Here is a 12,045-nt window from a genome sequence, read left to right on the forward strand (position 1 = left end):
AAAATCATCAATATTAAAACAATAAAAGGCTTGAACTACTTCAGTTGTGTGTAATGAATCTAAAATATATGAAAGTCTAATGTTTATCAGTACATTACAGAAAATATTGAACTTTATCACAATATGCTAATTATATGAGAAGGACCTGTATATGTGGATGCGATGTACGATGATAGTTCTATTTCCCAATGTGACCCCTTCCCAATGTGAACCCCCCCTCCCCCCCCCCCTCTCTGCCCTGATTCCAAAAATGCCTTTTTAAGACCTGTACATAGTGTTTTTCTGATTGTAAATAAAAAAAATAGGCAGCCTCAATATCCCAGACTAAGTGAATTCAAGTTTACGGAAATGTACGGAAGGTTGCTCTCCAGGGGGTGGACCTGAAAATGAACCCAGTAGCAGACACACAAAGACATTTTTATTTAATAAAGTAAGTGAGTGAATGTTTTTTTCTCTCTTTTGGGAAAGTAGAAGATAGGGAGGTCCAAGAGATTAATGAAGAAAGCCCAATCACAAGGCCAGATCTTGAGCAGTCAACAATACGACTCCCCCGGTGGAGGATTTATCGCAGCAACATCAGAATTATGCACTGCACGTACAGCAACAATGCTGAGGCAGAACCTATGAATATTTCATCTTGCCCATTTTGGAGGCTTGAATGTTTTTATCCCCAGTTCACAGATCAGACAGAATCGGATCAGTCAAGAGTGGTGGGAGGTTGTAGCTTTCAATCTAAAGCAGATCCGTGATAGAATATTATTGGGCAAATGCAGGAAGGGAAATCACAGGGAGAGAAACAATAGTACTGGCCCATTCTGGACACACAGTGTATTTGAAGAATATGTGTGAAGCAGAGGTGTTGATAAACTGTAGCAACTCATTTTTGTGGCTTCATGATTTGGGGGTGAAGGAATTTCTGGGTCCTGTGATGTGTGCTGCATCTCAATGGGAACACGCCTCCCACCAACATCAGCACCTGCAGTGGTGAGTCATAGAGCGTATAACACCCATCGGTCACGATCATTCACATGCATCCGAGGTACGCAGGCTTTAATTCGAAGAAATAATGAAGAAAAGTATGGAAGAAGTTTCTACTGAACAGCGCATATGTCAATGACAGTAGATAATCACTATGGGTTTTGGCCCTGCCATTTGTACAATCAATCTTAGTCAATGTATATACAGTACACAGAACTCTGCTCATATGTTAATTCAGATTGATCTCCACAAGTAAATGTCAGTCCAGTTTGAAGTTGAATTATTCGACGTGCTTTGAATGTAGTGTGTTGATAAAATGAAAAAAACACAACACAATGTTTTGCACTCTTAGACACTGTGACATTTTGAATATGAAAAGCAATTTTCAAATGAGAAATAAACTATAACTCTTGCTTTATTGTATAGCGTGGCACAGGGGCATCAGCTCAAGCAGGAGACCCCAATCTCCTTTCCCCAAGCCACATTAACAGCTCTGACTGGGGGATCCTGAGGTGTTCCCAGGCCAGTGGGGAGATATACCCTCTCAACCTAGTCAGTCACCTAGTTCAGGCAACGTAACAAAAACATAAAATGACAAATGTCATACTTAAATAAAATAGTGAACATAATTGAAAGGTCAAATGAACATCGTATCAGATATGAAAGGGCTGCATGTAATCTCTATCCTCACTCTCTGCAACATACTATTTTTAATTTGCAAATTTCTAAAAACCCATCATAGACCAACATTACCTGCTCAGCCACAAACAGCAGACTGACACAGCTAGCGCTACTATAGCTGTTGAACAAAGTGGAGCAATTAGAATCTTAATTACCAGATGTTTCCTCTGAAGTTGGGGCAAAATGAGAGTAAAAATTGCACTTAAAATTGCTAGGTGCTCAGAAACACTATCCCCTGAACATGATAATGTTGCTCCGTAGTTGCTGGATGTTAGCCTGGCTCCGCCCGCCCGCCTACTTCCGGCCAAATTTCATTTTCCCTTCAGTAATCAGTCTGGGTGTACAGTAGCCTGGCATTCCCAGACCTGCCACTAGGCGCTGGCAAATTAAATTTGCTGCGCGTGTTGGTCTGGACACGCTCCGCTTTATCAAGAAGACCAGAAATCTGGCTATGGTTTCAATTGGTTCTATCTAATATGGGCGCGCCAGAGCCCTTTATATGGTACTCTGGGGAGGACGTAACCGGATGACGACAGTGACGTGCATGCGACGTCGAAGCCGTGATAGTAAACATCAAAGATGGCTGCGGATATGTTGTGTGAGTTTGAGACTGCTTTGGCCTCGACCCTTAACGATTTGGAAGACGGCACTCAAATCTTTCATTAGCAAGTAAGTGGAATGTTCTGTTTTGCCGACCGACAACGGCAAACGTTTATTTTAACAGTTTAACAGCTGTTCGCTAAACGAAAGGGGCTTACGTCACCTTGTGCATTGCTCTGATTGGTTGTAGTGCTATCCAACTGCGTGCAGTGGCATTTGAAATGCACGAGTAGGAGCCGCCCCTTGAGTTGGAAATTACTATTGATCGTGGCCAGACCCTCTATCGTTCAAGATATCAGGGTCTGGATTTCCAGGCTAGGTGTACAGCACATTTCCCAGATTCTCCGGAGAATCTACAGCCGTCCAATCAGCGAACAGAGCGAGTGGCTGAGAACGATGACGTCGAAGTCGCGCTCCAGTTTCAGTTGAATGCTGCGTTCCTTTATAAGGAGATTTCCGACTTGGTAGTTCCGAGTTCCGACCTGTCTGTGTTCCAGTGCATCTGCTCGCGAAAGTATGGACGCCTAAAACCTTTCTCGTCCAAATAACTAAACTTTAGGCTCTAACAAGTTACTGTTGCCAGGTACCGGTAGATTCATAGACTACAATATGTAGTGAAGTCGGAAATTTCCGAGTTCCCTGTCTAACTGGAACGCACCTTCAAAAGCCGGCTCATGACACACGTGACGACCAAACGTGATGCGATTGGTTGGCTAATCCAGAGTGGCACTGGGCAGATCCAATAGTTTTAAACTTCAACAGACACCCGCCTCCAAGTGAGTGAACGTTTGCCAATTACAGCACTTCCAGACCTTCTGTACAAATGAAATGAAGTACGATGGTCTGGTTGGACCAGGCTAGCTGGATGTTGCAACTGTTTGCCAAAAGGTTTGCGGACAGTGTTGTGTTTACGTTGCCCCAGTGTGGCCAAAATAAAATCACATATTGCAGGCATAGCTGCTGGTTTCACACACTGGTGTCGATAAGATAGGACTGCAGTAGCAAACTAATCCTAATGCGCTAATTGCTCTAATTCTAAACCGCATGAATGCTAAAGCTAAGCTGAGCTAGTGTGGCAGTTTACTAAGGTTTTCCATGTCTCAGTTTTACTGTAATTGATTACTTGCGTACTATTGTTCTTTCTAAGATATTTCATGGGGCATTTTCACCTTTACTTGACAGTTGGAAAGCATTTTACTCCTTATAAACTTTACAATTATGCACTACAGGAAGCCATTGGCGAAAGAACAACTGCACATGAACGGTCCGAATATATTTGGTAGGCTTTTCAGATGTGTTGGTGATACAAAGAGTTTCAAACCCTTCACTGACAAGCACTTTGGCCATTTAGCTGCCAGGGCCAGCTACCGACTGACACATTTTTATTTATCAAAATCCTTTCAACATTCACTGTCAACAGACCAAAGAGCACAGCGTATAAGCTCCATGAACACAGTGGCTACAGAAGAAGAAAGCAGCGGCCCAGAGAATAACAGAAAGAGAAAAAAAAACTCATCAGGACAGCCTTGAGAGAACTGGTTGCTGTCAATGAAACATGCATTATTAATTTGCAGATGAACTTGAGACGTAATACTCTAGACAGCAAGCTTTGATGTAGTGTTTTTAACCCTTTCATATCTGCATAAAATGAATGACAAGAAAGACAAGTGAATTTACATAGGGTATGTAATATAGCGATACTATTGGGCGCTTTTACTGTATGCATGACATGTGTGATTCACATGGATTTTCTTTATTCTGTGAAGGTCCAGGCCCCAGTAGTTCACTCTGTAGAGTAGAATTCCTCACAATAGGCCGTATCAGTAATGGTATTACGGCATCATTTCAGAAGGTCTTTAAGCTCAGTTCAGAGAGAATAGAAAATGGTGATGATGGAGACAAAAAGTTGGAGCCTTCGAAAACATTTGAAAACACTTTGAAAACACTCGCGATGAGTTCACTGAGGTCCGGGCACACTGTCTGATTCATAGCTGTGACTCATTCATTCAAAATGAATCATTAGGAAATAACAACTCAACACATGTTCTCGGGGAATACAAAGATAGTCTCCCAATCAATACCAACAATACCAAACTCACAAAAAATACTACCAGATGACATCATCATTTCAAGTCTCATTGCTCCAAGTAAAGACGCCGTTTGCATTCAAGTTCATGTGCAGTGTGCAAACTTAACTGAGTATATGATTATCTTTCCAGAGAATTCTGATGGGATTTTCTTTCCAATCCTATAGTCAAAAATCAGTCCGGCATCCCTGTGAAATATGTTCATGTCGGGCAATTCGACATGTTGCGATTCCTATCCAGGGCCGAAGTTCAATTAAAATGCAGTTAATGAGGTTTGGTCTGCCACAATGTTGTTCTTGATACAACAACCAGATGGTGCCAAAATGAACAGTTGTTTTATGGTGGCTTCAGTTGAAACGATCTGGGGGCCGGTTTCCCGATAACGTCATCTCTTAGCGCTACGAAGACTCCTACGAAGACTCCTACGTTATGACTTACCAAAGTTGTTTACCTCTGTAGTCGTGGTTCCCGAACCGTGTCTTAGGAGAAGCACTCCTTACGTCGTTCGTACACTGCTGAAATCGGTTGCTCCGAGTTCGATTATCCATTTCCTGCTCATTTCATGCGCAGCTGCATCTGTATGCTGTCTAATCAAATCTACCCGTGCATTTCTAGTGTAATATAAAGTCATGAATTAGTTTGTTGAATCATCATCTGTGTTTTGGAACTCTTGTTTTATAATCTAAGTATCTTTAAGAACACTAATCACGTTACTTGGTGGGTCAGTAATGAAACTGAAAGTAGATATAATATCGCCAATAGCCTATATAAATAAAAACAGACGGCCCAAACAGCGTCCAAATGAGCTAAAATCCTAAATACAATAAACAGTAACATGGCACACTTATTTTAAGGTAAGCTCTAATTGATTATTCATTCATTTTTTCGCACGTTTACATGTTTTGAGGCGGAGGATCCGACGCACTCTGCCCGGGCTCAGCTGACAGCTGAGAGCCGGTGTGGAACACAGTGCGGAGGTTCTAGTGTTAACCATGTCGAACATACTACCATAGCCTATACCAATTTAAAAAAAGATATAGAAAATATAGAAACAGCGGAGGAGATGAAGATTGTTACAGCAATTATTTCCATCATGAATGACTTGTGGCAGTTCCATGCGCAACAGGGATGTCACTCATGTCCGTTTTACGCATGGTGCTTTACAGAAGGAAATGTGGGGGTTTGTATCTCCGGCGATGCCACAGCGATCGCAGGGACTTTCACTTGTGTCATTAAACTTATAAATCTGACTGTATTTCATATCACAGGGATACAGCGATGACTGTAGCCTATTTAATAACAAACTGATAAAAACGATCCGACTGTAGGCTATAGTGTATCACGTATTGGTATTTTCATATTGACGGACATCGCATCCATTCAGTTAATGCTGATTGTCAAGTCAGTTAGATGACTAAAAAGTAGGCTACTTGTTCATATATTTTGAACACTTTGTGAATCAGAGTTAATGGCATTCTGCTAAAATATATAATAGCCTAAGCCTACTTTAAATATACGTGATATACACTAGGCTATACAGTTGGATCGTTTTTAACAGTTTGTTATTAAATACAGTCATCGCTGTGTCCGTTTGATATGAAATACAGTCAGATGTATTAGTTAAATTACACAAGTGAGAGCTGAAACATCCATACGGTAGAGCTAAGAAGGCTCTGAGGGCGCTCCAGACCAACCTTACCAACGTATGACGTACGAAAGAGATTCGTAGCAAAGAAGGTTTCGGGAAACAGGCGAAACGTTAAGTAGGAACTCTACGTAGGGGTTACGAATGACGTAGCGTTAAGAAGGCTCCAAGAAGGCTTTGGGAAACCGGCCCCTGGACTTTGTTTGAAAGTATGTTGATGGTGCCATACGTGGCTTGGTCAGAACCCTGCATTTGAGCTAAAAATCTACTAAAATCAAGGTAAGCCTATCACAGTGTCTCTCTCTTTGTCTCTTCTCCCCTATTCATCCATCCAACCAAAGGCCTTCTTTCCCCTCTCCCCCCATCACCTGGCAGTAAGCCATCTTTGAGAATGCAACATGTAAAATGTAACTGCTGTGTCTAGATGGTTTTGGCAATGGATACTGCCAGCACATTAATAAAAGAACCCATTCACAAAGAAGGTCTAAACTGAGAGAATACTAAGGGCACTTATAGCTCCAAGACTGTAATGCATAGTAATGCCTTTGTTATTATCCTGTTGGATGTTATTTTCATGATGTGGAAAATATATTTTGGTGGGCTCATCAGTGAATTAATGGACGTGCTAAGTGGCTCTGCTCAAAAGGCACTTTAGAAATAAAAGTAATTCAGGACTACAAATAAACCCTGATGCTTGAATGAAGATTCATCAAAGGATGAAATGGGTGCATTTAGTGACGTGGTGTTTTTGCAGTTGAATTTCCAGCCTCAAGCAAACACGTCCAATTTTGCAAGTTATTATAAAATCATTAGTCTTGGTTGATTTCTTTACAACCTCTTAACAACCCGTCACTTCACAAACAAAAGGTGAATGGTGAGGGCCTTTTTAGATATACACTTCCACTATAGATACTTGATTTGGGTTGTCATCCTGAAATTGTGTTACGGCACTTATGGGCATATTGTGTGAAATAGATGAAATGAGTTTAATCATTTAATTTATTCATTAATTCTGCAGCTTTCAAATGGGTTTTGGAATTTGAAATTGTCAACATTGTGGTTTGATTGACATCCATCGGTGTACATCTTGCAGTATTCCCTGTTCGGACCAAACAGAAAGGAACATTGAATTATTATGAGATAACTTGTGATATAGTATTGCAAAGTGTACAAAGTAACGCTTAACTATTCCTCCAGGGTAGTTACCAAGAAATGAAGAAAGAAAACAGGAAACTGATCTAATGAATAACGAACAAGTTGTTACCAAACAACTGTGAACTCCAGGATTAAGATATGGTCATGATTATGGTAATGTTGCATCGCGCTGCTTGATATTATGTTAATGTGGCGGTGTCTAATGGGTTCATCTGTGAGTCTGCACACTGACCACAAATGAAGTGTTCTACGACTCATTATGTGTACATAGTTTGCTTTTGTCCTCCCATATAAAGTGGCAGGTCTCACAATTAGAAAAATTTGATATTTTGTATCATTTGGAGAAAAGAGGCAAAGCCCGGAGTTGTTGTGATTTGCTGGTTGTGTTTACGCAAAGCTTTGTAGCTCTTTGTGTCCCCATGTGTCTTGTACCCTGCATTTCAACATGATTTTAAATTAGATTTTATTTTTATATTAAAGTCATAAAATCTACCAACTTTAATGTATGTCTCAAGAGCTTGACCATATTTTTGAAGAAAGAAAGAAAGAAAGAAAGAAAGAAAGAAAGAAAGAAAGAAAGAAAGAAAGAAAGAAAGAAAGAAAGAAAGAAAGAAAGAAAGAAAGAAAGAAAGAAAGAAAGAAAGAAAGAAAGAAAGAAAGAAAGAAAGAAAGAAAGAAAGAAACTGCTTGGGTAAAATGTGTGACGTTTTAGGTTCATTAGGTTTTTTTGTTTTTTAACATCCTTTGATTAAATGGCTTTTCAAAGTGAAATGTTGACATGCAATTACGATAAATACATACACAAGCCCACAATGCCAAATATTTAGAAGAGGCTCTCAAATTCATACCAACTGTGAGTATACAGGTATACACATTTAGTTTAGGCCCACGTGGTTAAACACAATTAGACCTGCCTCATGATTAATGCATTTGCAATGCAAACACACCCTAATGTATTCAGGGAAAGCGGCATCTCAGCCCACAGCACCAGACTCACAGACTGTAAAAGAGGCTTATTTTGCAGATTAACCTCAGTCCCAGTGAGAGAGTGAGCCAGCAGTGCAGAGGATGTGGGATGACGTTGAGGCGCACTGAGCAGCTCCTCAAAACTAAGGCTGCAGCGTCGCTGGCATGAGGATGGATGGAGTTTCTGCGTAACGGTGAAGCGATGGACTGCCCTGCTCTTTGTCACCCTTTTGGCACGTTGCTGAAATCAGGAAGACGGGCATAACATCTATGGAGTTTTATCTTTTTTGCAGAATTCTCAAATCCACGAACAATTGTGGTTTGTAAACTTTATCGACTATGGCTTACATTATGGCGTCCATACTGGGTCTGATTTATTTTGTTTTTCTGTTGTCAAGGCACCTAAAATCTAGTTGAAATGTCCGACTTCCACAACCAAAGCAGCGCACGTCGCAGTGACTACGTGTGGCAGTATGAATATTATGACGACGAGGAGCCCGTGTCTTTTGAGGGACTCAAAGCGCACAGATGTAAGTTGAATGCAACTGTAAAGCCTCCATTCTATAGATAGTATATGCTCCATTCCCGAGACAGTATTTCGTTTCTTTGTATTACCGTTTTACTTTGGGCAGTGTGTGCCTGCGTACGCGCGTGCCTTTAGGTGCATGCGATATGTCTGTGTGACAGCCAGCCCACATGGTTTCTCACCTTAACTGCAGTTAATTATCAGTGATTTACTACCCGCTGCACGTTTCACCTCTTGGCTCATCTGTATTGTATTCAGTTTGAAGGTGACAAGCTCCACCTGCTTCTCACTCAATTCATCCATATTTAATGCAGCACCTGCACTGGCTTCTGATACTCCTGTGGTAATTAACAAGCCCATTAATAAGTGGTAAAAAAACGAGAGAGAATGAAGCTTCAATAATCCAATGATAAAGAGGATTGAATGAGGTTTGAGTCTGCACAAAGGGAGAGGTCCTTGAGGTAAAAATTAAAATTCTGAATACAGCAACAGAGAGATATGTTTAATGTACTAAAATAGTCTTATCTTCTTTCTTCTTTGACATTTCAGACTCCATCGTCATTGGCTTCTGGGTTGGACTTGCTGTGTTTGTCATCTTCATGTTCTTTGTTCTCACGCTGCTCACGAAAACGGGAGCGCCACATCAAGAGTGAGTATAAGCGTGGGGCTACACAGCGGCATTTCCTCTCTCACTAACACACAAGGCTCCGTGGGGACCGTTTCAGCACCGATGAGAGCTCAGGCAATTCCACTCTCGCTACTTCTCATCTCAGAGCTGGGTCAGCTTCCATCTCTGAGGGGGTGGGGGTGGGGGGGGACTGGTAATGTGTAAGGCAGATAGATGGGAGGCAGGGTCTGTGATTGCTTTCATGGGTGATTTGATTTAGCTCTTCTGTCTCCCACCTCAAGTTCTAAGTCGTGTTGGATAAAAGTGTCTGCTAAATGGAATGGAATGTAAGTCATGTCCATCAGGGTAACTGGGTGGTTCGCTCATATGCATAATGCTATTGTGCTTTTGCTGATAATTGACTAAAAAGTGAAGCTTCATATAGAGCTGGAGGCACATTTCTGTGTCAAGTGAAGATCAGCAGTGGCTATTGGAGAGAAATCACCAATGTGTGTTCAGACTGGGTTAAGCCTGGAGATTACGCCATGATGAAATAGGGAACCTTTTCCCCCTGCTATATATCACCTCTTTATTGAGGTAACCATGACAATAAGATACGGTGGCCCTGAGAGTTCACAGCACTACAACTTAAGAACACACATGCAAATAGACAAAACACAAGCACATTCGGAAAACATCTTCATCTTCATTTGACAACACGTGCGCAGCGTTACAGTAAGAAAAAGTGCTGCAAATAGACGGCAACACAACACGTTAAGAAAAAGCTCTGCAAATAAGCCTACACCACAAGAGTGTTTCCAGAGGACACAGAGTGATGCCACTTATCTCATTTTCCAACACCACTGACGGAAAGAGACCCTTAGCTGTAAGCAGGTGAGAAACTGAGCAAAACCAGTGGTACGACAAGTGGCAGCAACAAGTGTCTTTTGTTGTGTTGCGGTCTTTGAAGCACTTTCTCGTAAAGTGTTGTGTTGCCGTCTATTTGCAGCGCTTTTTCATACTGTAATGCTAGGCATGTGTTGTCAAATTGATGAAGAAGTTTTCTTAATTTGCTTGTCTTCTATATATTTACATGTGTTTTCTTAAGTTGCAGTGCTATGAGCTCTCAGGGCCACCATAATAAAAAGCCCCCTATTTTCAAATTCCCTCTTTGCCTATGCAGCATCACACTCAATCTTTCATTTCCCCCCCCCCCCCCCCTAACAGGAACCAAGACATGGCTGAGAAGCGCCATCGCACGGGCAGCTGTCTCGTAGAAATCGGCGGGTCCCAGGACGAAAACGACAAGGCCTTCTCTCGTCCGTTGCTGGCAGAGTCCCGTTCCTATTTCCATTTCTACATCAACGAAGAGGACCGGGCCCAGGGGATGCAAAGGCAAGAAGACCAGAGATCCGGACAAGGGGCCCGGGGCCGGCAGGGGACCGACCCGGCCATCAGCTCTCTGGGCATGGACGAGATGGAAGGAGACGTGGAGGAAACAGAGGGACTGCAGCCTCTGGAGGGACTACTAGAGGAGGGCAAGACAGAGCGAGAATGTGCCTTCTTCTCCCACTTCAACATCCCTAACTTTGTGAACTTGGAGCACACTCCCACACTGGGAGAGGACGATCTGCTGTACGAGCCGTCTGTTGTACTGGAGCACCATTCTCACTCTCGGGATGATCACTGAGGCATCCACGTAGGATTGTTTTCTGCAAAAGAGATTGGATTGCAGGCACGGACAAAGTGGTATTGTAATAGTATCTGCTTTTACTTTCACACGGCCATTTGTGACCGGATGGCAGGGAAACATAAGCACCTGCCTCCTACTTTAATTTATTTATTCTAAAAAGCATCTCGGCTTGGAGAGTCTTTCATCGTGCGTGGTTTTAGGTCAACAAGCAACAGAGCAAATAAGATGGACCATATTTCTTTTATAAGTGCAACCAACTGCGAGTTGTAATTTGACACTTATTCTTCAAGATAAAATTGGCTCACAAATAAAAGATTGGGCTTTTGGTATTGACCTCCTCTGAGGTAAATTGGCCTGAGCTGTAACTATGCTAGATGGCTCTGAAACATGGGAAAATGAGAAGGCAGTGGAGTCAGCAAGGAGAAATGTGTTGTACAATTTGTTCTGCTATCCCGGCTGTGTTGTTTCCGTGTGCATTTCTGGAAAATTGATTTTATTCCTCCAACATGGCAATTATGCAGACTTTGTTCTAAAGTGCAATGCCACATATTGGAAAAGTTGAAGTACTCTAAACTTGTAACTAGTAGCACAGAATCTGAGCTGAGACCATAAAAGACCAATGTAATATAAGTCTTTCGTAAGACAGAGTTCTCTTAGATTAGAAAGGGCTTTGATTGTCCTAATAAAGCGTTTAACGGTTTTGGAATTCAACTCGACAATGGTGTGGTGTCACATTTTTTTCTCAATGATCGAATTTATGAGTTTGTCAATCTTGATATAATATTGATAAGAACAATAAGTGAAAGGAATCCAATCAAAGTAAGGTTTGTAATCGTCTCTTTTAAATGGCGGTAGTATCTTCAATGTTTAGACAGATCTAAAAGAAGTCAGAAGACTTACAAGTACTTGTGCTGAGCCGTGCTGAATCATGAAATCGTCTGTTGCCGTAACAACACAATGAAATTACTTGGAGCCATATCAAGTGATGATTATGCGAAGGTACATTGCTGGCCATTTCAGTCACTTTTTTAGCAAACGCGCGACCTTAGGTATATACTCAGCTGACGGAGGGATATGCTATGAATGCCAGAGAGTCAATCAACGCTT

At 41.7% G+C, this 12,045-nt stretch overlaps 1 protein-coding gene across 1 annotated transcript; it reads left to right on the forward strand.

Annotated features, from left to right (window-relative positions):
* Nucleotides 1-8,530: 8,530 nt before the first annotated feature.
* Nucleotides 8,531-11,348, forward strand: LOC307265931 (melanocortin-2 receptor accessory protein 2A-like; the record flags this gene model as incomplete). The annotated part of the gene is made up of 3 exons (XM_080047779.1): nt 8,531-8,642; nt 9,188-9,287; nt 10,473-11,348. 3 exons carry the CDS (start codon nt 8,531-8,533, stop codon nt 10,933-10,935), a joined length of 675 nt encoding a protein of 224 aa, XP_079903905.1. The 3' UTR covers nt 10,936-11,348.
* Nucleotides 11,349-12,045: the final 697 nt, after the last annotated feature.

Source organism: Ammodytes marinus (assembly GCF_949987685.1).
Source record: "Ammodytes marinus genome assembly, chromosome: 19".
NCBI lineage: Eukaryota > Metazoa > Chordata > Actinopteri > Uranoscopiformes > Ammodytidae > Ammodytes > Ammodytes marinus.